We start from the raw sequence: 26,642 nt of genomic DNA on the forward strand, positions 1-26,642 counted from the left end.
CATTGTGCATCGCTTGTTTCGTATATTCTTTTATCATCATCATTATTATTATTATTATTTTCCGTTCCTTTTCTGTCCTATTAAATTGTCTCTATCTCAACCCATGGGTTTTACCTTTTTTCCGATTCTCTCCCCCATCCCACTGTGGGGCGGGGAGTGAGGGAACGGCTGTGTGGTGTTTAGCTGCCTGCCGGGTTAAACCACAACATGTACTTAGATTTATAAAAAGTAAGCCAACACTGCCCTGATTTGCAAGGGAAGTAATCAATAATCACACAGACTAGCTGGGACATAGTCAGAGATGGTACTGAGGAGGACTGGAAAAAATGAGACTGGAGGTACATCTACATTGCAGACAAGGAGTATACATCTGAAGCAAATCTCCCAATTATGAACTATTACAAGCTTTGGCTTACACTGTGACCACACCTCATACATTCCCACTGCCAAGAGGCTCTCAGTCCATAGGAACAGACATGACAGTGAGTCCAAAGCAAAGCTCTGGAAACATGCACAGATAGTATGGACACCAAAATCTAAGCACCTCTCGACAGATTCACTCCTATCGTGCTATATTATGTGCTAATGGAGACCTACCCTGAGAACCAGGAAACCCTCTCAGCGCAAGTCAAGGAACTGAGCAACATTGTTTTGCCTGCAATTTAGGAAAGATCACACTGTTCTCAATAAGTTGGAGGTTGAATAAATCCCAGGCACTACCACCATCTTCTTTCAATGTTTTGGTGGGGGGGAAAAAAACTCTCATTTTGTCAACAGATTGTAGAGATGCTCATGAAGGGTCAACAGTTCCTCCAAGAAAACAGAAGGCAACCAAGACAGCACTCAAATGGTTACAAAATGTTCTTCCCTTGTCCTCCACCTTCTATTCATTCCCTAAATCATCACTAGCCTCATCTCTTCCCAAAGCTTATTTTTCGATATCTCAATTTGCAGTCTCCGTTGCCTCTTTGATACTCACGTCCCAAAACTTTGACTTCTCAGTCCAGTCCTAAAACTCCTTCAGGACCTAGTTTCAAGTCACAGCTGTTGACCTTATTAATGTTTTCGACGATTACAGCAGGGGTAGTATTAAAGAAGCGGGTCCCATAGAGGCATAAGCTGATTGACCTAGCTGAGGCGAGAAGAACAGGTACACGGATTGCCTTTGAAATAAAAGAAAGCACAAAGACTTGGGAGATTTGCTGGACTGGCATGTAGGTATATTGAGGGAAGATGATTTTTTAAATGAGAGATCAAAAGCCCTAGTATTGCAAGCAAGTTATCCTTACAATAACAACATCTTCAATGTGAAAGTGACATAAACACAAATGAATTTAAGTTTAATCAGCAGATTACAGTATGCCAAAGGTATTACACGGTGGGACTATTTAAGCTTTAAGTAAAAATAAAAAGTAGGAGTTTCATTAAATAGAAAACACGTGTTTGGGAAACAGTTCCTCAAAGTCTTCCCCAACAGCATATTTTTGACATCTGCTGGTCATGCAGTACTGCCAGGCCAAAAGGGTTGTGAGCAGGAAAAGGACAATGAATTGTTAACATCTTGCTTCCCTAATCCCTGCAACAGAGAATGTTAACCTTGCTTCTTTAGAAGTATTGCCCTCATGGGTAAGAAACTGGTATGAGTAAGAGAAACCAGTATGAATGGAGAAAACCTTCAGAACATGAGCAATAAGGCAGCATTCATTACATAGGAAATGGAACGGGCATACAAGAATATGTAACACCAGCGTGTCCAGAATACTCAAAAAAACCCAATTGCCTAGGTGTTTTCCTGTATAACAAGCAACTTGTTGTTGTCAGGAATAGTAAAAGCACTTTGCTACCATAAAACTCAGGACATGTGAAAGCCCAAAGCCCGAGGTGATAAGCACCAGAAACATGCCTTACAAGCCACTGAAAGGACGGTAATAAACAGGGATTCTGTTTAGGTATTGAATTTGTTCAACTTCTTTTCAAAAATCTGAAAAATCAGTAACACCAAGGTCAAACATGTTGATACCCCCATGAACATTCCACATTAATAATACCCTATTAATACAAACACAGGATAACACCTTCCTCCCTTTGACTGTATTACTGCATCTTCCAGCTGACGTGTTAGTGGTAGGAACTAATATATTTAATCAAAGAACATGCGCAGAATTTTAGCCACTACCACCTACAATACAGCTCCATGTAGAAAAGTGTCATTTTTACCAATCAGAATCAAAACTATACAACCATTTAAAAACTGGGAACAGGCTGTATTACAGCTACATTGAAACAAAAACAATTTAAAAAAAAAATTTAAAAAAATTCATCAACCATGCACAATTATCTAAACTGGCATTCAGAAAGGATATTGCAGAGAAAAGTCTTGAGACTGCTTAAAATACCTTGGATTTCAGGCTTCAATTACTATGGCAAACTGCCTTTACCTACAGAAACTGGTAATAATCCAAGGTGGAGAGCTGCAAAAATAATACTCACCTATTTATTACCTAAAAAGTACCTGGAATGAACAGTTATTAGCAAAGAGAACACCCCACACTCATCCTAGTTACAACAAGTTTAAGATTTTCACATGGTTCTGACCTTCCTTCAGGGACAAGCAAGGTTAAAAAGGTTATAATTATTGCAGAAAGAAGAGCTTGGTACTCAAGTACAAAGTGAATGGGACAGAAGAAGGGCACAGAGGGCCCTTCTTCTCTCCCAGCGGGGTAGCTGCAGGAAAACAGCCTCTAAATACACAGATCTCTGCCCGGAGTGTATGTGGAAGGGAAAAAAAAAAAAAAAAAAAAAAAGTGTGCGAGGTTTCCCTGACTGCAAGCGACTTTACAGATTTACCTAAATCCATTTCTACACTGAGTACATGAATCAGAAATCTCTAACTATTTGAGAACCTTAAAAAAATCTAGTTTAGATATACAGATGTATAAACATTTTTTTTAAGAGGGCTTGCACTGTCATTTTCTCTCTCTTTGGTCCTCATGGAGCTGCCTCTTTTACATTCATATATTTTATTGGAACTTTACAGTAATTCACATTTTCTATTAATTAGATAGAATTAGAGTAGAAAGATTATAATAAGAAAGGCTTATTTAGTTGCAAGTGGTTCATCAATGAAGACTTTACCTTAAACAACTATTCGCTAAGACAATTAGAAAGAAATAGTTTAAACTTCTTCTACTTTGTGTAGCAGATGTTCAAGATAGTCTATTTAAATTTGCCTTTGTTAGAGGTGTGTTAAACTACTCAAATAATTCAGACAATCTGCAAACGACATTTCTGACAGGTTGTGAATAACACTCAATTAGTACCACAATTTCTGAGATTAATTTTTCAATCAAGACATTCCTGCCCCCACCCAAAAAAAAAAACAACCCCAAACATACCACGTGAACTCAGTCTCCAGTGTGTATTTCCAAAATTAACATCTGTTTGGTCTTGGTTCAACTGTAAAACCCAATGTCCATTAAATTAAATTACTTAGTTCTTTTTCTGGATTTGGGGGGGGAAGAGGGGAGGGAAAGACATGTTACCCTAAGACTGTAAATAATTTGTACTTTAAACAACAACTGTATTCCTATTTGGAACAACAGATTTATTCCACTACACTATTTATTCTTCTTGATAGTAGATATAACAACAATAAATAATTTCCACACGGTTATTTCTTAAAATCCCATGATACCTGCATCATATCCTGAATTGCAAAAATGAAAACAGACCAGCAGTTGAGTGAATCTCATCACAGTAAATCAAACACATCTTATTCTATAAACTTTATGAGTTTAGAAATACTAACACTACTTCAGGTAATTCAATTCTGGATAATAAGAAGTTATGAAAGGCTGTATTTAAAAAAAAAAAAAGAAGAGTGAAAAACGGTATTACAGTATTTTAGTGATACACTGTTTACAGGACAATCTCATTACAGGAAAGCTTCATGACATCTGTTTACCACCACCATCTCATTACATCAAACTTCTTAAGTTACCATGGTTAAGCCACAGCAATTTTATACTTCAGTTCCCTCCCTATAGAATTGGTATACTAATACTTCTGTACTTCAGGTGAGCGTTGTGAGATAAAATGAGGACATCAAAAGTTGTGATATTATATTAAAGTCACCCCCATAAGCAAGTCAGATACATTATCTAGTCAATACAATTTGGGTAAAAATGTATCATGTAAGCCATGTAAAGATTGCCATGACAAACAGCATTATCTAATGTAACACACTTCAACGCAGAAGCCCAAACAGAGGTATGGTAATTGAAGTATGACAACAGAATTGACAACATTTTGCTTTGTCTTTAAATAATGTTTAGCCATCTTGTTATGCAACACACATTAGGTATATGCTCCCCAGATTAAAAAAAAAACAACAACTTACTCTTTCAATTAAAGAAAAAGTTAGTTGACATGTTAAATTTAAAACTGGGTCCTTTAAAAAGTTAGCATCTGTGTCAATTTTTCCTTTGTCCCAAATGATCTTTTAATAACATGGTAACAAAGACTCTTACACCTTTTCATATGTTTAAACTAATTGAAATCTTGTGCACAGGTTATATATAAAGAAATTAGGTTGCAATTAAGCATAGTTATTAATGATTCTTAAATCTAATTGTTGTGACTATTATAGACTACAGACAAGGTCAACCTCTACAACTCAGGAAACTTTAGCTTTAAAGAAAAAAATACCACCTGAATTATATGCATAAAACCAACTTTTGTAACGATACAGCTCTAATCATACTAAGCAAGTTCATCCATTTAAAAAACCAAACTGTTTGTTTGTGTTTCCAAACTGATAAATTAAAAACATATTCCCCCCCTCTAAAACATTAAATTTAATTTAGTAAATAGAGTAAAACCACATTAAGTAAAATTTAAAATACTCTTACAATAATTTTAAAAAAACACTCTGCAAAACATTGTGCTTAGCAAATCCAAAATGTAAAAGTCATTTCAGCAATTACTGCAGAGTCCTTATACTAACTGCATAAATGTCAAATACGTGTTTTAACTTCAGCGTATCAGCAGCAAGGTTCGATTCACCATATTTCAGATTTTTAGTCAAGATCACTTCCCTTTCACCTGTATGCATTAGAAGGAAAAACGCTGGTGTCGTCTAAAAAGGAAACTCATAAAGGAAGACAACACATCTCTCTCCTAATCTGGCTACAGGAATAACTAGAGAACAGAAAGAAGAAAGAAAAATTATTATCCCCTCTGAAACAAAACACACCAAGCCAGTGAATTGCAAGAATATCTTTGCAGCAGCACAGGGACACAAGGCCATGAGATGCTTGGTTCTTATCACTAGATCTGAGACAGTAAGTCACAGACAACCATATGACCATCCGTACAAAATACATTCCCACTCCTCTTGCCTGAGCAGAGACTCCGCTCTAAGAAGACTGCTCTGCTGGCTCTCCGCTTGTACAAGTTCTGATGTCTCACAGGGTACATCTGCATTAGTACTTTAGTTCAGATAAGGAGAGCACTTTTGCAACAAATCTTCCTATCACCTTAGTTAATGCACTTTCCTTTGCTGCATGAAGCAGTCCTTGAGTGCACAAACCTGGTTCCTTTCAGATGAAACTAAAAACCACAAGATGCACTCCAGGAGCACTACCACTGCCAAAGGGGCACAGGAGCAGACAGGATCCTGTCCAAAGTAACACCCGCTTCACTTTGCAAATGCACTGAGTGTAGATAGATATCAGGTCCTCATCACCAATTATTTCATTCTCTGAATCCGCTCTCACTGGACTGCATTACTTGCTCAGGCAGGCCCAGCCACTGGGCTTCAGGGTCTCCTTTCACCTGTGAGATGGGACCTGACTGCTTTTCAGGCTTTGCTGCTTCTTGGGTTTTGTGTCTTCTATTGTCCAAAGTTCTCACCTCCAGCCTGTCATCTCTGCCCGTTTGACCATTCACATAAAACAGCTTACTCTTCCTCGGTATCATCTACTCTCACCACACTGAAACTTCTTCTCCTAAGGACTACTCAAAGCCTCAGTATGATCATCCTCAATTAAATAAACTTAATTCTGGCATTTCTTAACTTTGAGTGCTGTCTGATTTTAAAATAGTAATACTTTAATGGATTCATCATTTAACCACACACAGAAAAACAGAGCCTTGAAGCCAATTGCGTAGCATCACATCAACTCTTCAGTGCTCAACAGCAGGGTTAAAAGCTTACAAACATATAGCCCTCAGCCCTCTATTATTGACATGGATACAGCACTAAGGATAATAAAGCAAACATTTTCTCAGTGCATTTCACAGCCATTAAGAATTGTAACACTGTGCCCTAACAGACCCTGTCTCCCCCAGCCTCTCTCTGTCAGAGTCTCAACTCAGAGAGAGATCCCCGGCTCCATTTTTAGTCCTCCCCTCTCATTCCTACATTCAGTTCACCTAATCTGCCTTTGTAACGGCCTATCTCACTAGCCAGCTCGTTCTTTATCCCAGTACTTTCAAGTCATCCTCATACTCCTTGACTGGGCTGTGAATCGCAGAGAGAGATTGCTTTGTTCTTTTTCTTGTATCACAAACCTTCCTGACTGCTGAAGGGAACAATTTTAAAAGGTCCTAGGCTATATCCACATGACCCAGTAATTTGGCATAAGAGAAGCAGATCAGTCAACTGAAGCAGCTGGTGCCCAGGCCCCTACGTTTCCAGCACGTAGGGTTTACGAGTTTTATTTCAAGTTAAATTCAGTCTGCAGCCTCAGATTCAATGTTGCACTACACACGTGGTTCAGGGCTGTCGGAAGGACCGATCGCTGGGGCTGGAGTTCACTCGGTGTCTGCCTGGAGAAGAGATCCCACGCTCAGCTTCCTCCAGGAGGAACCTGGTTTGTACCTACCAAAACCACCCTGTGAACTGAGCCAATGAGTGTCAAGTGGGGATGATCAGAGAATTCACTTTAAAACTGGAACAGCACGATAGCTTGCGGAAGCAGGGCAGCTTTACCCAATCCCACAATGCTTCTTGGTACAGAGAGAGAATATTTAGCTGCCAAAATAATAAGTGTCTACTGAGCATATTCCAACTTTCAAAATTTAGATTAAGGTTGGATACTTTTTCTTGGCAACAATAAAAAAAAAAACACTTAACAACTTCGATTCTCTTGCTCCGGAGCAAGGTCAGGGTAGAAGTTGTAAGTACATGAAATGTATAGCCACTGAATTAAACGCTTACAAATTCTTGACACTGGAAAACACCACTGCACTTTTCCTTTGTTTTCAGAAACAAACAAAACAAATGCTTTAATCCACCAACAACCAGAAAAAGTCAGACACAGAAAATTAAGGACAATATTAGATCGAATTTAAAAAAAAAAAAAAAAAATCCCAATTAAACCTACACAGTTACCTACAGCAAGAAGGAAAAACACAACCATACATTCACTCAAAGTTAATTAAAATAAGGAAAAATGCTTGTCATGAAATGTCTTTACTTAGAAAAGAAAATAATTACTAACAAAACTGACACCAAAATGTCAACTCAGTAGGCTTTTCTTCAATTAATAGTAAAACAACATGAGGAGGAAAACCTTTATTTTACATTTCAGAATTTCAAATATTCAGTAAGACATTGAGTTTTATTGTACATTATCTTTTTCTGGACCCCAGTGATTAATATATGCATATCCACTGCTCACAGAGTTGATACCAGGGTGTAATAAGAATGAGTGATATTACATGAAGGAGCTGATGTCATGTAAAAGACAATTATTTGGATCATCCTAATCATTTTCTAATACATTTGAAAGAAACTTATATGAAATAATGAAAAAAGGAAATCAGATACCCAAACTGAGTAAACAACAACAAGATGGGAAGGAAAAATAATTTAAAATTTTAAATAGTTCCTGTCATGTAAAATTTGATTTGTTATAAATATAAGTATATATTCCAAAATAGGAAGCAGGCCCTAAGCTTCACATAGTTTAGCCCATTTTCATCTACAATACCCATAATGCATCCTGAAATATAATTTATGCAGGAATAACAACAGAATAATAAACTTTTTCTCTCATTCTCTTGGCTTCTTTGACATTTAAAGTCAATCTGCAATAACAAAGCTAATAATGATCTTTGTCTTCACACACTGCTATTGAAACAAAGCATTTCTTTGTAAATTAAAGGGTAATTTTGTTCCCACTATTCCAGTCTAAATCTTTCTGGGCTAGAATCATGGAAGCTCATGGCATAAATCACCCTATAATCCAGATCACCTCTCTGCAAGAGAGATGATGTTCTCTTGGAAATAAACATGTGCAGAACCACAACCCAAAGCACAGCAGCATGAAGCATGGAAGATTTCATCCGACGTTCATTACATGATACAAATGCCAGATATTTCTAGAGGTTTCCCATTCAAAGGTTAACATACAGCAACCTTCCCAAATTTGTAAATCACATGGTGACACATTATAAAGTGACATCTCAAGAATTTACAGGAATTCAAATGTAACAGAAAAATCATACTTTAGACTGGCTTATAATTAGGAACATATTCTTTACTCATATGGCTTCCAGGTCTGCAAAGTAATTAGGTGTATGCTGAGCTTTATGCAAGTATTATGTTGATTTTATGGGGACTACTTGCATTTGTAATACAAGCTGAGCCGCAGTGAATGGTTTTGGCATCTAGGAAGTTTCACACAAAGTATCACATCCGCAACAGCTTCCAGGCAACCTTCTACTGTGCACCTCTATTACTACCTCTTCCAGCTGCCACAAGAGCCTACTTAGTCTGATACATGGGTGACAGCAGCCACAACAGCAAGATTAAGTGGGAATTACTGAGTCCAACTTCCTCTTCACTGTCAGTTACCCCTATAAACAGGGGCAGTGCTGAGGGTTAAGTATTAACAAGACCAAGGCCTTAATGGCCATTAATTCCATATGGTCAGATTAGCTCGCTGCAGACCAGAAGATAAATCAAGAATGCTCATATGTGTAAGCATGTAATGCCACTGCGCACAGTGTACCATACATCAGAAGAACTCTCCATTAAAAGGCAGAACTTACCCCTCTTCTGAACCCAGCCTTCCTTCACAATGGTAACATCGCTCATGATGGCTCCACTCTGAACCCCCAACTCAAAAGAGTATTTCTTTGAGTTATCAGCTTGTCTGTTTGGCTTCTCTTCTGCAGCTCTTCCCAATTTCTACTGATGAGTCAGCCTGGAAGGAAATATTAGAGAAAGAATTTAAGTCTTTTCTGTTTTTCTCACTTGACAGCCAACAAAAAAGTCTTTGTTGATGTCTTCCACTGACTGAGCTCATATTAAAAATCTGCCTTTTTTTAATTAACCATATAAGTTTCTAGTCTTACAGCACATTTTCCATGAACACTGTGATAATTAAAAGAAGCAGAATGTGTTAAATCTTAAGTCATATGGCACTTTTATAAAATGCACACAATAGAATTCTCTCATACTAATCCAAAAGATGCTGTTAAATGAAAGGGTGCCGGTACTGCTTCACAGGTCCAACTCTGAACCCACAGGAGCTTTAACCATTTCCACATTTGTCAGAATCCATGCAATGGACAAGTGGTTCCCCTATCATGGCTACATTGATCGTATCAAGAGTGCAAGAAAATGGAAGGAAAGGTTCTGTAGAGGAGCTTAAAACCAAAGCCTTAAGTATTATGGATACGGTTATCCTCGTAACTGTTAAAATCTGTAGTAACGAGTTCACCAGCCATGCAATTAGGTTTCTTAATGCTTGAATTAAAAAAAAAAAAAAGTAAAGGCTACAGAAATATAACATTCTTCCTACTTCCACTACAACTTCATTATAGCCAATACAAATCCTTAACTCACAGAGTTTTTTAAAAACAGCATCATCTGCAAGTACATGAACAGAAAAACAACTTCTTAGTACAAATTAACCAAAAAAGCCAATGTTTAGTTTATAAAAAGAAGGAACGCACATTCTCTCAAGGCTTTAAGCCAGGCAGCGACAAGAGCGCTCTTTCCCCTACAAAGCTCAGCTTGCAGTGGACAGAAGGGAAGTTAGCCCTGGAACAGGACATACCACTCTCAGAAGCCACAACCCTCTCTTCTGACCACCTCACTCCCAGAGTACCTAACAGCTGTGAAGAAGAGATAAAGAGCACTACAATCAAGTAGGAAGAGAAGCCAGAGGGCAGGAGAGGTTTCCTTTTGCCAGCAGACTGCCTTTCCCCTCCATCCTTCAAAATAAAGAGAAGCATTCAAATAATGCTCATCTAGAAGAGGGTGGGAAGCCAAGAGAAGGGATTTCTCTGATGATGGAGGAACACACTTCTACAGCTGTACACAGGGGAGCACGCGTGTACACAGTGCTAGCACAGAACAGAAACCCGCACACCAGTTTAGTACTATCAAATGCAGCACATACATATCCATTTAGCAGACTGACCAACAAATGTAAACGTGATAGAAACAAATATGACTGTGCTAGAAGCAATCTGTGCAATGAATCAATGAAGAAAGAACTGGGAAATAAGCTGTTTTAATCCAACCAAGTACAGGCTAAAAACTGAACCATTCTATACATGCAGGTTATTTCTTATTTATCATTTGAAAAATGTGTATTTGCACCACACAGCAGCTAGATGGAAGGCTACTTCTGTATGGATGCTGTGCTGTGCAAAATAAAACTTGGGATGAGTATTTTTTTCACGTGGTATGCAACAAAAAGTGCCGTACAACCTAATTTTACAGAAATACCAACGTGTGTCCATTTTACAGTTTTGCTTTCACTGAACTATTTTTTCAAAAACATGCAGTATTTCAGCTGCATAAAAGTAAAAACCACAATGCTAAATTCATTAATACTGCAAAGTTCAAGTAATACTGACTTCAGTGCCTCTGAGACATCTCCACGGCACTGGCAGATATGACAGCAAGACCTATGCAGGTGACGCACGGCCTTTTGCATTGACATCATACCCTGTTATGTCTAAAAGGACACCGGACACCTGTGTTTATGCAATTGCACCCTGCCTTAAGACTTAAATATTATTTAAGCTTTCGTAAGAGTTAAAAGAAAATGTTATGGGCAAGGTTTTGGAAGGACGTGAGACTGCTTCATTACTGTTAATTGATCTCACTAGCTTTAGCTGTTTAGACTTTGTATTATTTAAGTCAGTATGGCAGAAATAACCAGAACGTGCATTTCCACACCCTTCACCTTACTAGCGTGAGAGTTATTTTCTGGGTCATACATTATCAGAACTTTTGTTTGCGTGCTTCAAACTAGAGATAAGCAAGTCTATCAGCTGTGCATGGAAAGAGATCCTGACAGATTAAGACGCACCTGAAAGCAGGCTGCAGTTTTGCCGTTCTCGATCACTGCAGCACAGTATCAGCCCTTATTACAAACACACAAATCTTTTCAAAGCCAGAGGTGAGTGTCAAACAACTGTGGCCTAAAAGCATCTGTTCTGTGAAGGAGGTCTAAGCACATTAATATCCAAATATCCGACTTAAGTTCGATTTTCCCACAAGACTTTCACTGCATTCTTTAAGAAGTGATCACAGGTGATTTTTTTTTCCCCAACTATAAAGACAAAAGAAGCAATGTAACACACAGTACTTAGCTTGGCCTGGCATATGCTGCAATATGTTTTACCCTTTTGGCAAATTTAATGTACTTTCCAATTTTGGTGTGTACTTATGAAAAGTGCAATAATTTATTTTTATTGGTAGAGACTAAGCTATAAGAAATGAACTTCTGTACTAAGTAGCAATAATCTTGTCTGTCCACATACTGATCATTAAGTCCATGATTTCAGTAGACACCCAGTTTTAATGAATGAATTTCTGCTTAAAGCTACCTATTTACCCACTGATTACAATTAAGTTAGTATTACTCAATCAAAATCTGATCTATGACCGATTTTCGTGTCGGCCAGCGTCCCAGCAACCTCAAGTGTATGTCTGTAGGATTGCATCCCACCCGTCGCATGTACTACTTTACTGGATTTTGAACAAAACCCCCAAAAATACAAAAAACAGATAAATATGGTGACAAAACTAACTGAATTATCTCCAGTTTAGCTTCACTATATTACCAGGAACAACTTAAGTAGAATTATCAACAGTTGTATGGTTATATTGATCACTCCCTTAATGGGTAATAAAAACTCAAGCTGAATTACATAGGAAGCTGAAGGAGATAAATCAAAGCATTAAAAGACTAATGAAAATAAAGGTTATACGTTCACACTACACTTTCAAGAAGCCATTTGTAAGCATCTGTAGTATTATCCCTTATTAAATTCCTCTGAGGCTTTCTAAAAGCTGTATTCCTTTACTCTGAAAGTCACTCAGCAAAGCTCTAAAAGAGCAGACTCTTGAGAATAACTTATCATGACAAAAACTGACCTTAATGAAAAACAGCCACACAGAAACCTTCTTCCCTGAAGATGTAATAAAGGATTGTCTATAGACATAAAGGAGTTGCCTGAAACACGTGGAACAAGAACTCTCACGACAACAGCATTTCATCTATAGTTCAACTATTTCAAGAAAAGCTACAGAAACGTTTATCCTGCACAGCTGGCATAGAACTTAAATACTTGTTAGCAATCAGCTCTGCTCAGCACTTCAAGTTTCAGCGGCTGGTATATAGTAATTTTTACAGTTTCCCTTATTGCTATAGGATGAACCCACAGAAATAGGGAAAAAATGTGTAAGAACTGAAGTTGAAGATATTTTGCATTCCAGCTGCTTCCGACAAGGAAAAACTTGACTTGTTTTTATATATGTTCCAGCAACTGGAGAACAGGTTGGATTGCTTTTTTCTCCCCACGTTATCAAGCAGAATTTGGAAGATTTTTCCAACAGTATATTATGTGTATTCTGCAGACAGTATCAGATAGTCATGTATATGCATAACACATACAAGAACCTATTGTCTGCATGCTTTATGGTGCAGGTGTAAAAATTTACTCCATTGCAGTCAGTCATGTGAAGAAAACACCTGTATTTTTTTGGATCTGGTAAAAAATGGTACAACTTTTCCTTTCTTCTTTGGAAAGCTATTAAGCCACTTTCATACTGTTAGATGAAACAATTCAGCACACTTCTAAAGAGCTAGTATTACACTTCTAAGTTTCTAGCTGTAGAGGTTGCAAAGGCATCTTTCTGAACAAAGATTAAGCAGAAACTATTACATGCAACAGAGTTCCAGATCCCTCTGCTGAGGCTCACAGTTTTCCACAAGCTGTCGTGAAAACTAGCCAACACCTTTTCAGTTTTCATCTTGAACTTTAAGAGTAACAGCAATATAGAGGAGAACCAGCTCATTTCACAATGTTACCATATAGGAACTGTAAGACCAACCATTAAAATGAGTAATGGACCATTCAGTAGGAAGACACCTTTTCCTCAACTTGTATTTTTAAATTAAAGGAGGCTCTCATGCCCATCACAGCAGTCAGGTACCTCCACAGACCTGGTGGATGGGGAGAAGGAAAGAAATGCCTTCCAAGCAGAAGGACTAAAAACAGTGGTTCAGGTCTACACTTAACAACCACTACGTGTAAGTGAATAATCATCGAGATTTGTAAGAACAGACAACACTCCCTTGGAATCTGGGCATCCTCCCATTTCCCCCGTGACAAGAGACAGCTGAGTAAAGAAGACAGTGCCCATAAATTCAGTGTAAATTGTATGATTCAGGTCTCTGTTGTAAGAACTTTCATAAACACAGGCTCCTACTTTCAACAATTTTGGAGCTGAGAAAAAACAGATACTCTCACATTTACCAACTCGAGTTACCAGAGAGAATACCAACAGGAGCAGTTTCAGTGCTTCCAGAGACGATCCCTGTAACTTCTTGTAGCATTATCAACTTAGTGATTCATCCAACCTTATTCTCTTTATATATAAAGGGAACTACCATTTTCCCTTTTTACAAGTAATCATTTGTTTAATAAAATGTTGGGGGGGAAAAAAAGAGCAAGTGAATCTTTCTGATTCACTTTGCCTGACTCACTGAGATTCTTTGGTCCTCAGCATAAGCAGAGCCAACTCTCATCATCTCTATCTCCTTATTTCTCAGAAAGATAACTGAAAAATTTTGTGCATGCACACACAAAACACACACTACCAAAAAAAGCAGCTCTCAGTCATCCTCTAGTGGCTTCCATCACACACACGTTTGTTTCCCTGCTTTGGGGGCTTTTTTTGTAGCAGATGAAGCTCTTAAGAGGTCTTCTCAAATCTGAGTTTGAATCCTCCAAGACAACTGAACAGGCTGTAACTGTCTCCAGTGCCAGTTGCAATCACAGAGCAAGGAACTCAAAAGATAAGGCTCTCAACTAAAAACAGAGTTGTCTTTAGGATTGGAAGCTGAGTTCCAAGTTTTACTTATATGAAAAACGCACGCATATCCTCTTCCCCTACCAAAGTTGTTATCTAGAAGTTGGGTCAAACAATTAGAGGATATATTGCACATCACCAAAAATTACACAAAAGACTCCGTTGCAGAACAGAGATTGCTACAAAACCTACTAAATCAAATTAGCCTATACTGCTAATGGAAGAATCACATTCAGTTGAGTGCTTTATCTAAAAAGTATAGAGTATTTATACAGGCTTTTACAAACTACCTATTCTGGAATTTTGGTTGTACTTCAAACACAGCAGAATGGATTATGTCCCTTTTTACAGTCTCAGGAGGACTGACTGATTTAAATACTATCACTGCTTAGACTGAGAAAAAGGAACCTGCAGGCAGATAGTATTTGTTCAACTTACTAGAGTCAATTTAAAACAAACAAAAAAAACCCAAACAAACAAAAAAACCCCAAACCAACACAAAACAAAACATGAACTGGCTTGACAAGACAAAGAAGTGGAAAAAAAAAAATGGGATTATTAAAAGACAGTAGATCCTAAATTTATAAAATGGTAATCTTTATGTATGCACAAGAAAGACTCTTAAGGATACCCCTAAATACTTTCTAAGTAGAAATGTTCATACTTTACAAATTTAAAAACAAATATAAAAAATTCCAAGATATCTCCGTGATAGGCACTGCAAATATTTTTTAAACTATATTTCATACTAAAAGCCTCAATGTCTTTAAGAATACTGGTATCAAAAATTTACTCTTAACAACTTTATTTCATAACCCTTGACTTGGATTGATGAGGGGGGTAACAGGAAAATGGCACTGCCTACACCTTGTGGTATGGAAAAACAACGTACTTTGGAAAAGATAAATAGCTCTTTTTAAAGCATGCTTACGCGTATGCTTTGTGCCTTAATATTTTCAGTGTTCTGTTTTCACTTTCAGTACGTCAAAAAGCTGCACATAACTAATATATGCTCAGATAAGCCTAGTTAGAAGACTACAGGCACACCGAAATACTAATATACAAGTTAGGTGTTTTATTTAGATTCTGCAACTGAATAAGTTTATCAGGAAAGAAAACATCATTCTGTATTTCTTTTCCTATTATAATGACAAAGCAAGTTATTTTAAGGGACAAAGGCATAATTAAAGTAGGCTGAACAAAGCCACCCTTGCCTTTGTTTACCAAGGTATAAAGGAAGTTTCTAAATGTAACTAAATTGTTTCTTTAGAATCCCACGTGAAACATTAACAACCCATTGTTTTGCATTGTGTTTATTGACAGAAATGCTTTAAATCCTTTTTGTCGTCGTCCCCCCCCCATCCACATAAAATAATAACTGAAAATCAGACAGAAGCACAGTGATAAAACATATTAGAGTACAGGTCTGAAATTTAACCAAATACATTTAAGGTAGAAAAGGTGAAGGGAGGGCTAAAGAAGTTACTGAGACAATTAACTCGGGAGAGTTTTGAGACTTAAAGGAAGTCAAATCAAGGATTAGCTGAGCTGAGTATCACAACTATGATAACGTTATTCCACTCAACACTTCAAAATACATGCAATAACTTTAACTTGCTGAGGATTAATGTAGGAATACTAATTCTTGCCTTTTTAAGACAAAGTTCCTTTGCCCTTTAAAAAAAAATAGTTTAGTAATGACTCAAACAACGAAGCAAAATTAAACCCAAGTTCCATATTTTTAAAACAAACTAAAACTGGCTTTCCATGTCTAGAATACTCCGAAAAAGGTAATCTAATTTTCAAAAGTTCAAAGAACCTAGAAATTCCTATTCATTCTGAGATGAGGGATTTTAAAAGATATCTCCAAGAGATACAAAATAAAGTTTCATTAAGCTCATATATTTAATTATTTGTATGCTAGGAACTTTTCTGCAGCACATCGTATTGTGTATAAAACACCGAGCACGCTGTTGAAGATAATAAAAACCAGAAATATGAGAAGTACCATGAGTAACAAGAAAAGGAAAGTACCGAGATAAAAATGTGTTCTCAAACTATTAATATAAAAGATGGAAAAAGTTCAATGACATGTCTACCAAGTAGCTTTCTTTTAAACTCTTCTAGTAGGACTTATTTATTATCTGGATATTGAACAAATTAAATTCTGAAGTGCCTTGCAAGAATAGGAGTGAGCTTTGTGATTCCTTCCTACAGAGCAATCAAACATTGCTGAACCTACTAACTGTCAAATTCTGACACTGCAATGTGACTAGAACATAATCAACTTCTAACCTAAAACCTTTGGATCTTCCTGTTCACCTTCAAAAAGCATTATTCTCATCACCCTGAGACCTGAATTTCCTAAGGACAGAAGGAATTCTCTACAACCTTAAATGAAAAATGTGTATTTTTCAAAGTTATACTATTGCTTACACACATTTAAGGCTAGATACAGAGCTCACTAGATGAAGCTCTTTGGCAAATGTTATACAAAAAAGCCAGATTACATGAAATTCACACATACAACCTTATCTCTCTGCCTCAAAGTATATCAATACACTTAGAAAAAGATATAATAATTTTAAGAAAATCTCACAAGGCAAGCTGCACCGATCGCCTATCTCAAGAAGCACACTAAATGCTTACAGGAAAAAGAATTATTTGTGTTGGTAGAAATTGTTTTGCAAGATTGCTCAGACTCAACTGAGAAATACTGTATTAATTCTGTGGTGCTAAATCAGCTGTACAAAAAGTTTTTGACTGTTGGGCACTGCCATTCCACACCTACAAAAAGGCGGTGGTAAGACCTTCATTGATCTCCATGCAGCTGAGGCAGGCTCTTCATCTCTGCTCCCGCTATAGGAGGCACTCAAATAACTTTACCACACGGGCAACGCAGGGAAGGCTGACAAACCATGCTGCCAAGTCATTCAGACATGCATATGAAATACTGAGGTCCCAGTTGCATTCTTAAGGGAATTTAAAAATTACTACTGTTCTTTAGCCAGGATATTACAGAGAAAAAAGAAAAAAAAAAAAAATCACGGGGCAACAACTTGTTCTTAATGCTATTTTTGATCAGTATGACTCACACCTAGACACTCACATAGAAATACGCGGAAAAAGAGGATTGGTCAAGATGGACTCAACATATATTATTTAATCTAAACATAGTAAGCACTGACACAAACAGTATCAAAAATCAAAGAAACATTTAAAGTAACCAAAAGTAAGCATCTTCATATACACAAACCAAAAACGCTTACTCTCCTTGACAGTAACATTTAATGATACTCAATCCCGGGGGAATTTTTTTGGAAGCATTAACTTTGCCACAGCTTCCTACTACACCTGAACAACACCTTTAAATAATAAAGGCAAAAAGAAGCTGTTTGAAATCCACGACACGCATCAAAACTACCTGAATGCCCATACTTAAGGTTGATCTAGAGCTATGGAACAAGGACAAAATACCAAATAATAGACTACTACACCCTTGCATTTTCTGCAGTCTTTTTATTAGTATGTATTAGTCATTTGTCTAAATGAGCTTCATTTATAAATTCTTCTCCTCATATAGGTAGCCCGGAATGTTGTTCGTACAATTAGTCAAGATGAAAATACAAACCAAAACTTTAAAGATGACTTTTTACACTATGTAAAACACTAAAAAGTTAACTTTCACATTCAATGTTTTATTATTTGCCAGTAGTTTTTTCTTTCTCTGGCTTTAACAGATTTTTTTTTTTTTTTTTTAAACACTTTGAATCAGCTTTTCCATTTACTATGTAACTTGTCTTTAGAAAATAATCTTTTCTATACCACACCAACTTGTTGCAAAGAAGAGTAACTAGTGCAACACATTTACCAAGGAGACCCCGGGATACTGGGGAAAGTCTCTTCTCTACAACCAAGAGGAAACGTACTGGTTGACAAGAGAGATTCTCACTGAAAACACACCTTTCCTCACAAGCAATGCGAAACTCCCTGAAGGACATGCTGTGCTAGAAAGTATCCCCTGCCTCAGTACTCTTATCAGGCATACCCTAACAGAATGAGAATCCAAGACGACACAAATTAATCTAATATTCTAGAATAATTTTAAAGGGCACTTAAGTTGGCAATCTTTTCTTATAGAAGACAGTAAGTGGGTTGTAAATTTCATACAAACACTGAAAATAAAAGCAACATTTTAATGTTAAACGAAACTCTTGGATGCACACATTTAACTATTCCCCTCTTTTTGAATTGTTACTGTTGTTCACAAAGGGAGTACTGCACGTTTTGAACAGAATGTTTATTTTATTAGTTGGGTGAAAGAGAACAGAGGGCTTTTAGTATACAGACAACTAACATACCTACAAAACATACAGTTACAGTATGGTGCATTACTTTTAAAGCAAATTAATTCACTTATGCATTATCCATATCAAAATGGAAGTATGATACAACAAAGTTTCCACTCAGTGTGTTTCAATGTCCTTCCACTCTCCAGTGTTGATTAAAATTAGTAGTATGCCCAAGCCATAAAAGGTGCCAAAGAATATTGGCTCTCTGTCGCAAAACTGAAGGAAAGCTAGGCTACCATGTCACCAAGTCCACCTCCCCTGTTGCATTAATAGCACAAAACGAAACTATAACCAAACACTGCTATAAGAAACTGTATCTTCTTTATACTAAGAACCGCACAGAGATTTCAAACGTATTTTAACACGAACCGCTGTAGTAATGGTGTCATACCTTCCAAAACAATTGAGTACTTCAAAGTTATTCAGCAAATAATGCTTCTTGGGTATAGAAACAATTATTCAATAGGTCTCTCTAAATTGGGAAAATGTGCACCCAGAAAGTGAAAGAACGCTCAATCAATCAGTGCTAGACAAATTCCAAGTAGTCTGAAGGATTTTTTAGTTATTATACAAACTTCAGACACATGCTGTTTCAAACTGTAGTCAGAAGTCAAGATACGGTTTCTGGTAACATCTTGCAAACAGAAGCTTGGGTTACAAACAATAGCAGAGCTCTAGTGAGTGGTTTTGGGCTAAGCTTAAAAAAAAAACCCAAACTATTTTCCCTTTCACAAAGCATTTGTTATAGTGTCAAAAAGTCAACATTTTCTAGCACAAATTAATGCCATCCAATCCCTAAAACTGTATCTACTTCTACTGGGGCAAAATAAAAACTAGTACCTGTCTGAATTCTCATCGACTTCCCATAGAACGGCAGCATTTTGCTTAACAACACATCATCTTCCCCCAAAACACCGAGCAAATGAGGGAGTAAGACACTGAAATACTGCTTTCTGTGAACCTATTTGTGAAACTAAGGAGATTACTGAATTTGTTCAAACCTAGAGTAAATAGGAATACACCATAGAATAAAACATCTAAAACAGGACAGTCTTGTTAATGTTACCTGCGTATACACAGACACCATGCACTTACATTAGAGAAAAAATGAGTTATTCAAATATTATGTGTAGCCACCTAGGAAACAGAGACATTTTCTTACTTCTGCAGTTTTCCTTTGGCCCTTATTTGAACTTGACTTACTAGTTGCATCCAACCAAAATATATCCACATGGACTATAATTAGCAATCCAATCCAATTAAAGATATTGGGGCCAACTTAAAGGCTCCCGTCAAAAAAACAAACAGTCCTACAAACAGAATCTTCTTAAGTAGCCCACTTACATTAAAAGTCAAAATAAGCCTCCTTCCCTAGCTCATGTACACTTTTTCCATATTCCAGCGCAGAACAGCCAGAAGCTGGCAGAAACAAGAGATCATACTTAAAATGTTACTTGTCAGAAGTTTAGACCTACTTATTTGCATGCTTCTTGCCTTGAGAAATAAAGGCCTCTATATGCAAAATGTGGGGAACCATGTTTGCCTATTAGCAAAGTTTTAGCGAAACCTAAACGAACATTAGCAGAAGAGACTGCTGTAAGTTTCTTCAGTACTGAAAAAAGCTGGCCACGCAGATATCAGGTGTATCATAAATGTCATAATAAAACTCTTAAACAGAGGCTAAGTGAATCAAGTCTGAGACATGTTTTCATAAAAATGATGAGATGATGTAGATACATACAAGCAGACAGTCTAATAATTACATTACAGAAAAAAATTTAGAATAAAGGTCAAGAGAGATTAAATTGTTTATTCCTTTTCAGCTGTAAGAAAATAAGTTTTGGTGTTTTGGTTGGTTTTTTTTTTTTTTTTTTTTTACATACACCTTTTAAATAACCTACCACGGGAGAACGTGAAGGAAACAGCCCTGGCTATTTCACACCTCTTAGATTCCCATCCAAGAGTGAACTAAGAAGCGCAGCCATATAAAGCAACCAAACAGCCTATAAGCCTGTTACTGCTCGTTACATCACGATCATTTGCATTTAAACTACAATATATAGCGGTGTGATCCCATAACTTTTTGTTCAGAGGCGCTGTACCGACCTGTCACAACAGACCCGCATCAGGTATTCGCAGTATTTCTGGATGTGTACGTACACAGGCACCCCCCGCTGCACCCAGGTACATTTGGGGTGCGAGCAGACACGTGTGCCGCCCCTGGCTTACCCCACCGGAGCGTTCGGTGTTCCCCGCCCCGCAGCAACACCTGCCGCCGCCCCCCCCCCCTCACGGCCAGGGCAGGCCTCCGGGCGGACCCCGCCGCAGGCCCGGCCCGGCCCGGCCCCACCTCCGCGCGGTAAAGCGGACGGTAACCCCCAACAGCCGGCTGCGCATCAACTTTTGCATGTGGGCCGCGGCCTCCATGATGGCCGGTGCGGGAGGGCGGGGGGGGGGGGGGCGGTTTGTTTACTTGCAGCCAGAGCCGCCGGCGGCAGCATCACTTGAGCGAGGCGCTGCCATCAGCGGCCCGCCGGCCGCGCTGCTATTCTTAGCGCACGGGCGCACGGAACTTCCCAGCGGAAGAAACCTTTCCTACCCCCGGCACCGGCATCCCGCCTCACAGCCGCCCCCACCGCACGCACGGCCGCGGGAGGCGGCGGGGGGAGTTGGCGCGCGCGCCCGGCGGGGAGGGGCCGCCGCCGCCGCCGCCGCCGCGTGGGAACCGCCGGCCCCGCGCCCGCGCAGGCAGCGCCCCCGGGCGCGCGCCCTGCCCTGCCCCTGCCCCCCCCCCCCCCCCCCGCCCCGTTACATAACCTCTCCCCGCCGAAACGTCCCCTCCCCCCGCCCCGCCCTTCCCCACCTCAGCCCCGCGCCGCCGGGAGGGCGACCCCCTTCCCTTCCATCCCCTCCCCTCCGCTCCCGCCCCGCCGGCAGCGCTAGGCCACGGGCGCCCCCGCCCCGCGCTCCCCGCCGCCCCCGGCCGCGCGGCGCCGCCGCCGCCCCGCATCCCCTCGCGCGCCGCCGCCCAAGCGCCCCGCCGCCGCCCGGCCCCTCCCGCCCCGTACCTGCAGAGGCGGCGGCGCCGCGGGCGCTGCTGCGGAGCCGGAGGGCGGCGGCGGCTCCGGGGGGAGAAGGGGAGGGAGGGCGCCGCTGCCTCCTCCCCTGTCCCCCCGCCGGGCTCGGCGGTCCCTGGCGGCCGGTGTCTCCGCGGGGGCGGGAGGAGGCGGCTCCGGCCCCAGGGCGCTGGCGGCGGCGGCGGCTACATGGAGCTGCGCGCCCCGCTACGCAGGGAGGCGCCCGGGCGGGCAGCGCGGCCGCAGCATCGATGCGCGGGGTCAGGAGGGCGGCGGCGGCGGCTCCCCCCGGCGCACTCACCCCGGAGCCGCCCGGGCCCCGCTCTCGGCTCCTCCCGCCGCCTCCGCCGGGCTCGTTATTGACTTTCAGGAAAACTCCCGACGTCACTGGCTCCCCCCGAGTGTCTCCCCCTCCGCGGCGGCGGCGGCGGCGGCGGCGCCATCCCCAGCTCTCGCGAGAAGCGCGGCGGGGACGGGGGGGCCGCCAGACAGAGCGGGGGGAGCCAGACAGAGGGGGGCGGCTGAGGTGAGGGTGGGGGAGGCGGGGGGTTGGCGGCGGGAGGGGGGGGGCGGGGGAGGAGAGGGGAGGCGAGACGAGGCAGCCCGGCCCGCCGGGCAGGCAGGGGCGAGAGCCGAGCCGAGCGGGGCGGCGTGTCCCGCCCCGCCGCCGGGCCGCGGGTGGGAGCGGGAGGATGGATGCAGGCAGCGGCGTCCGCCGGCACCGGGCGCTGCGCCGCGCCCGGGTCTTTCCTTTAGGCTGAGGCCGGTGCCGGCGGGCGGTGCCTGCCAGGCCGGGAGACCGCCCGCCGGCGGCCGGGGAGCAGCCGCGGGGGGTCCTGCCCCCGGCAGGGCAGGGGCCGCGGAGACGGAGCCGCCTGCCCCTGCGGAGCGGAGATCCGTCTGCCGCGCCCGCGCTGCCGCTGCCCCTCTTCCCGCTGAGGCTGGAGTTTGCAGCAGCACGTCTCCTCGGCAGACCCGTATATACATCCCGGGTTTTATTTCCTTTGTTCTCGCACTCGTGCGAGGACATTACGTGCTCCCTTATCTCGCCTTGGTACCCGGAGTGGTCCACTTAGCTCTGCAAACTCTTCCAAGAATAAAACTACCGGTTACACAGCAGGAAGCTGTAGCTCATCCCTTGTTGAAGTGTTTAGTGGATGCACCGGGCTCAAGATTGCTAAATTATCTGCCGACTTCGAGTTATCCCAATGGGTAAACAAACATGTAGAGAAACCTTACACCACCGTTCGTCGGCTCGTGACTCTGACATTTCCTGTTGCCACACGCAATACAGAAACGTAACGGGTGCCAGCAGGGCAACCGTGTTGCAGGGTGCCGAGCACGGCATTGTGCTTGCTCAGCAGTGGTGCCTCGGGGGCTGCACAGGTTGGGGATCCCCGGCCTGCGCGCTGCTGCAGCTAAAGCCGAGCACGATCCTGCAACTCTTAATAATTAGAGTGCGAGGTTCATAGGTATGGTGCCCTCGACGGTTTATTTTATGGCTAAGTGGCTGTGTGTGTGCGTGTACATGCATGAGTTTAATGCACATAAGTATGCTTTCTACCATTCGTGGTTTAAATAATGCTCACAGATTAATTTTCTGCATAAATGCATCTATTATACTTGCCGTTGACGCTGACTTGTGTCAGAACCTGTTACTGCAAAGGGGAAACGGATATTTCTGATTGCTTGAAATAAAATTATTTGCACTGTATTTGTATTGGTACAGAATTTTTTCTAAAAGTGGACATGAAGACATTCATCAAAATTACATTTAAAAAACGAAACAAAAGAAAAAAATGTTTCTTTAGGATGTACCCCATATTTGTTTTTTAAGTTTTCCTTCCCTTCACATCCCTCCTTCCTCTACAACCATTTGAAACATCAGTCCCCCTTTTCCCTGTGCCACTACAGGGCTTCAGAGAGACTCCTTAGAGGATCTAAATAACCGCGTGAGTTGGCACAGGACTGGAAAGTTGCCTCCAGGGGCAGTGAATCCTTCCCCTGCTGTGGCAGGCAACCACACCAGTAATCCCATCCATAAATCTGCTAAGTTTCCTCTCAGAACTATGGAGTTTGTTTGCCACACTGTTCTTACTAGCAGGCTGCAGCCTAAGCTCTCCATCCCCTTAGTTCTGCAGAAAAGCAAAATTTACTATGTATTTGATTAACACATCTTTTTGAAAAAGTTAAAAAACACCTTGCCAAGCATTACTTTCTTTCACAGAATTTACCATTCGGTCTTCCCCCTTCTCAGAAACCCTTTACTAAAGTGAGTATCATCTTATCAACTATCAATATTTACATAAAGCCATAGTATCAATTATTAAAATACGTTTATTCACTAATGTCTCCTTTGATCGTCGTTGCTATGCTGCTCCTGAAAAACTAAACGCGTAGTTCTTGGAACGTGCCTTCTCTTTGCTGCAATTCCTACGAAGGACCCGGGACCCGAGGCAGCATGAAATCTGCACGGGCAGTAGCTGATAGACTGGCAATCAGCTGTTCAGATGCCAAATGTTGAGTGTGAAATCTAGGCCCGCAGAAACTCATGGTATTTCATATCAGTCAGATCGGGAATTTATGTTGCATTCCTGCTATATGTTAATCCCTGCCACTAACAATCGCAAACTTCTTGTTGGTGTATTTGTATAGTTGATCATCTTAGTTTATTTCTCCTAATTTTCAAAAAGCCACCTATGAGATACTTCTTTTATGACGACAGTAAGTTTGCTTAAATTTATAAATAGATACTTGGTGTAAATCACCCTGGAAAATCTAGCATAAAAGCACATTTGTTTACAGCTAAAAAGAAAAAAAACATGCACTGAGGTAAAAATATTTTTATTAGAGAGGATAACATTTATCTACAAGAAAAGATAGTTTTCTACATTTTTATTTTGTTACAAATTGCTGGAAAAGAAACAGTGGGCTGAAATCTGTCAAACTGATCTGGAGGCTAAACGTATTTTTTAGCAATACTAAATTAGGATAATTTTATCTATACAATATGGACAACTATTCACGGACAAATCTTTTTTTTTCTCAATATGACTTTAAAATCAGATTCACCATCATCTTACTCCTTAGAAATCACATATCATTGCTCCGTTTGGAAATTCTTAGTTACTAGCTACTCCTAAGTTTTTGATGCTGCTTACCCTTATATATTGACCTTGATGTGCTGAATCTCACCTGTCATTTTTTGTATGGCTTATTGAATGTGCTACATAAATAAATGCCACTGTGCAACAGGTTTTATTTTTTTTCTTAAAGCATATGATCATTTTACTGCTTGGTATCTCACTCCAAGGCTTCAGAATGATTTCTTGTAAAGAGTTAATCACTGTAAATTGGGCAGAAATGACCCCTTGATTAATAACCAAATAGTGGCATACCTCTTTCGGAAATAACATGGCTGTGATGTACATACTGCGAACATAATGAGGTTGTAGGTTCTGCAGAAATGACATCATTTTCAGATTAATTACAATGTGACATGAATTTAATGAACATATTAACAACATATGCTAATGAAGAAAGTATTGCAATTCGCATGATAAGGACAATAGGACTGCATGTAAATTCAGGGGAAAATGGAACCTCTGATGTTACATGTTCCAAATACAGAATCATGAAACAAACTGAATAAAACCCATTCCTTGTCATCTATACTGGCACCACCAAGAAGGTTGACAAACTTTTATATGATCACTTGCAATCATGATTTCAACAGAAACCAAAGGGAAAACCTACACATAATCTCTATAAATCCTGCCCGTTCTAAGGCAAAAAAGGATGTACCCCTTGTTTCACTTAACAGATTTATGCTAAGTGTTATCGCTACCAGAGTGATAGGGTCTAAGACTACAGAGAGATACATCCTGAAAACAAATAGTTAAATAGGAGAGAAGATTCTGCCTGCAGAACACCAGTTCTCTCTGCCTCTACGGATTACATCGCCTTCAGTTTAGTTTCATTCCTTGTTCCTCATGTCAGCTAATAAGCTTGTTTCCATGTAAGAATGCATTTAAAAAAAAATTAACCTGAAGTGTAGCAATTTTAAAAAAAGAAAAAAAAAGAAAAAAAGGACAGTAAGTCAGATGACAATCTCTGGTTTTAAACTCCCTATTACTGTCTGCCTTGTTATTCTTTGAAAAGCAGACACAAGTATCAGTAGAAACTGACTGACAGGAGAGCAACGAAATTTGCCCTACATAAAGTGATGCTTAAATATATATTATACATTTCGTTATAGTCAAGGTGTTGCCTGCAAAAGTCGTCGCTTAAGTGTTACATATGTGTATAGTTCTTAAAAAGCTGAAACATGTCTATTAGTGAGCTTAAGTTCAGCTGCTATAAGGGGTGAACATGTTCAGCTCACGTTGAGCTGTGACTCTGGATTCTCTGTATTGTTGTAGGCACACAGACACTTCAGGACTTTAACCACTGCCATCCAAATTGTAGTTGTCTCTGGTGACAATTGGATTCCTCACAACAAGAAAGAGCTCATTGTAAAGCTGCAGAATTCAGATAAGCCATGTAGGAAAAATGTGGGCAGGGGATATTGCAATCCACTGGACACTGGGAGGAAACAGAACTTACTCATGGTCAGTTGGATTTTACAGTGCATTTTTTTTTTCCTTTCTGTCACATTCACTTCTAAATAACTTTATTGCTTTAATCTCTTTCTCCTTTGTCTTTACGCTCTTTGAGTCTCAGTTAATTTCTTTTTGGCACTTGTGCCTCTAAGGCTGTCTCAGAGGGCAATATCCCACTCCATGTCCCTGGATATCGGTGATACGTTTGGGTAAAAAACACTAGAGAGTCATTCATTTATTTCTAATATATAAAGAGTTGAGG

General features: G+C 40.4%; 1 protein-coding gene across 3 annotated transcripts in view; it reads right to left on the minus strand.

Moving 5' to 3' along the window:
• The window catches only part of AKT3 (AKT serine/threonine kinase 3), a 164,581-nt gene extending 142,445 nt beyond the window's left edge, over nt 1–22,136 (minus strand). Inside the window, exons 1-2 of one of the 3 annotated variants that reach the window (XM_076334214.1) lie at nt 22,081–22,136; nt 9,061–9,215 (exon numbers count right to left, since the gene is read on the minus strand). In XM_076334214.1, the coding sequence (XP_076190329.1) occupies nt 9,061–9,106 (46 nt within the window). In that variant the 5' untranslated portion in view covers nt 9,107–9,215; nt 22,081–22,136. Of the gene's footprint in view, nt 1–9,060; nt 9,216–20,808; nt 20,887–21,770; nt 21,917–22,080 lie in introns of those variants that run through there. The other 2 variants (XM_076334212.1, XM_076334213.1) reach the window with 2 other exon arrangements.
• Nucleotides 22,137–26,642: the final 4,506 nt, after the last annotated feature.

The sequence above is a fragment of the Aptenodytes patagonicus genome, chromosome 3 (assembly GCF_965638725.1).
Source record: "Aptenodytes patagonicus chromosome 3, bAptPat1.pri.cur, whole genome shotgun sequence".
Lineage (NCBI taxonomy): Eukaryota > Metazoa > Chordata > Aves > Sphenisciformes > Spheniscidae > Aptenodytes > Aptenodytes patagonicus.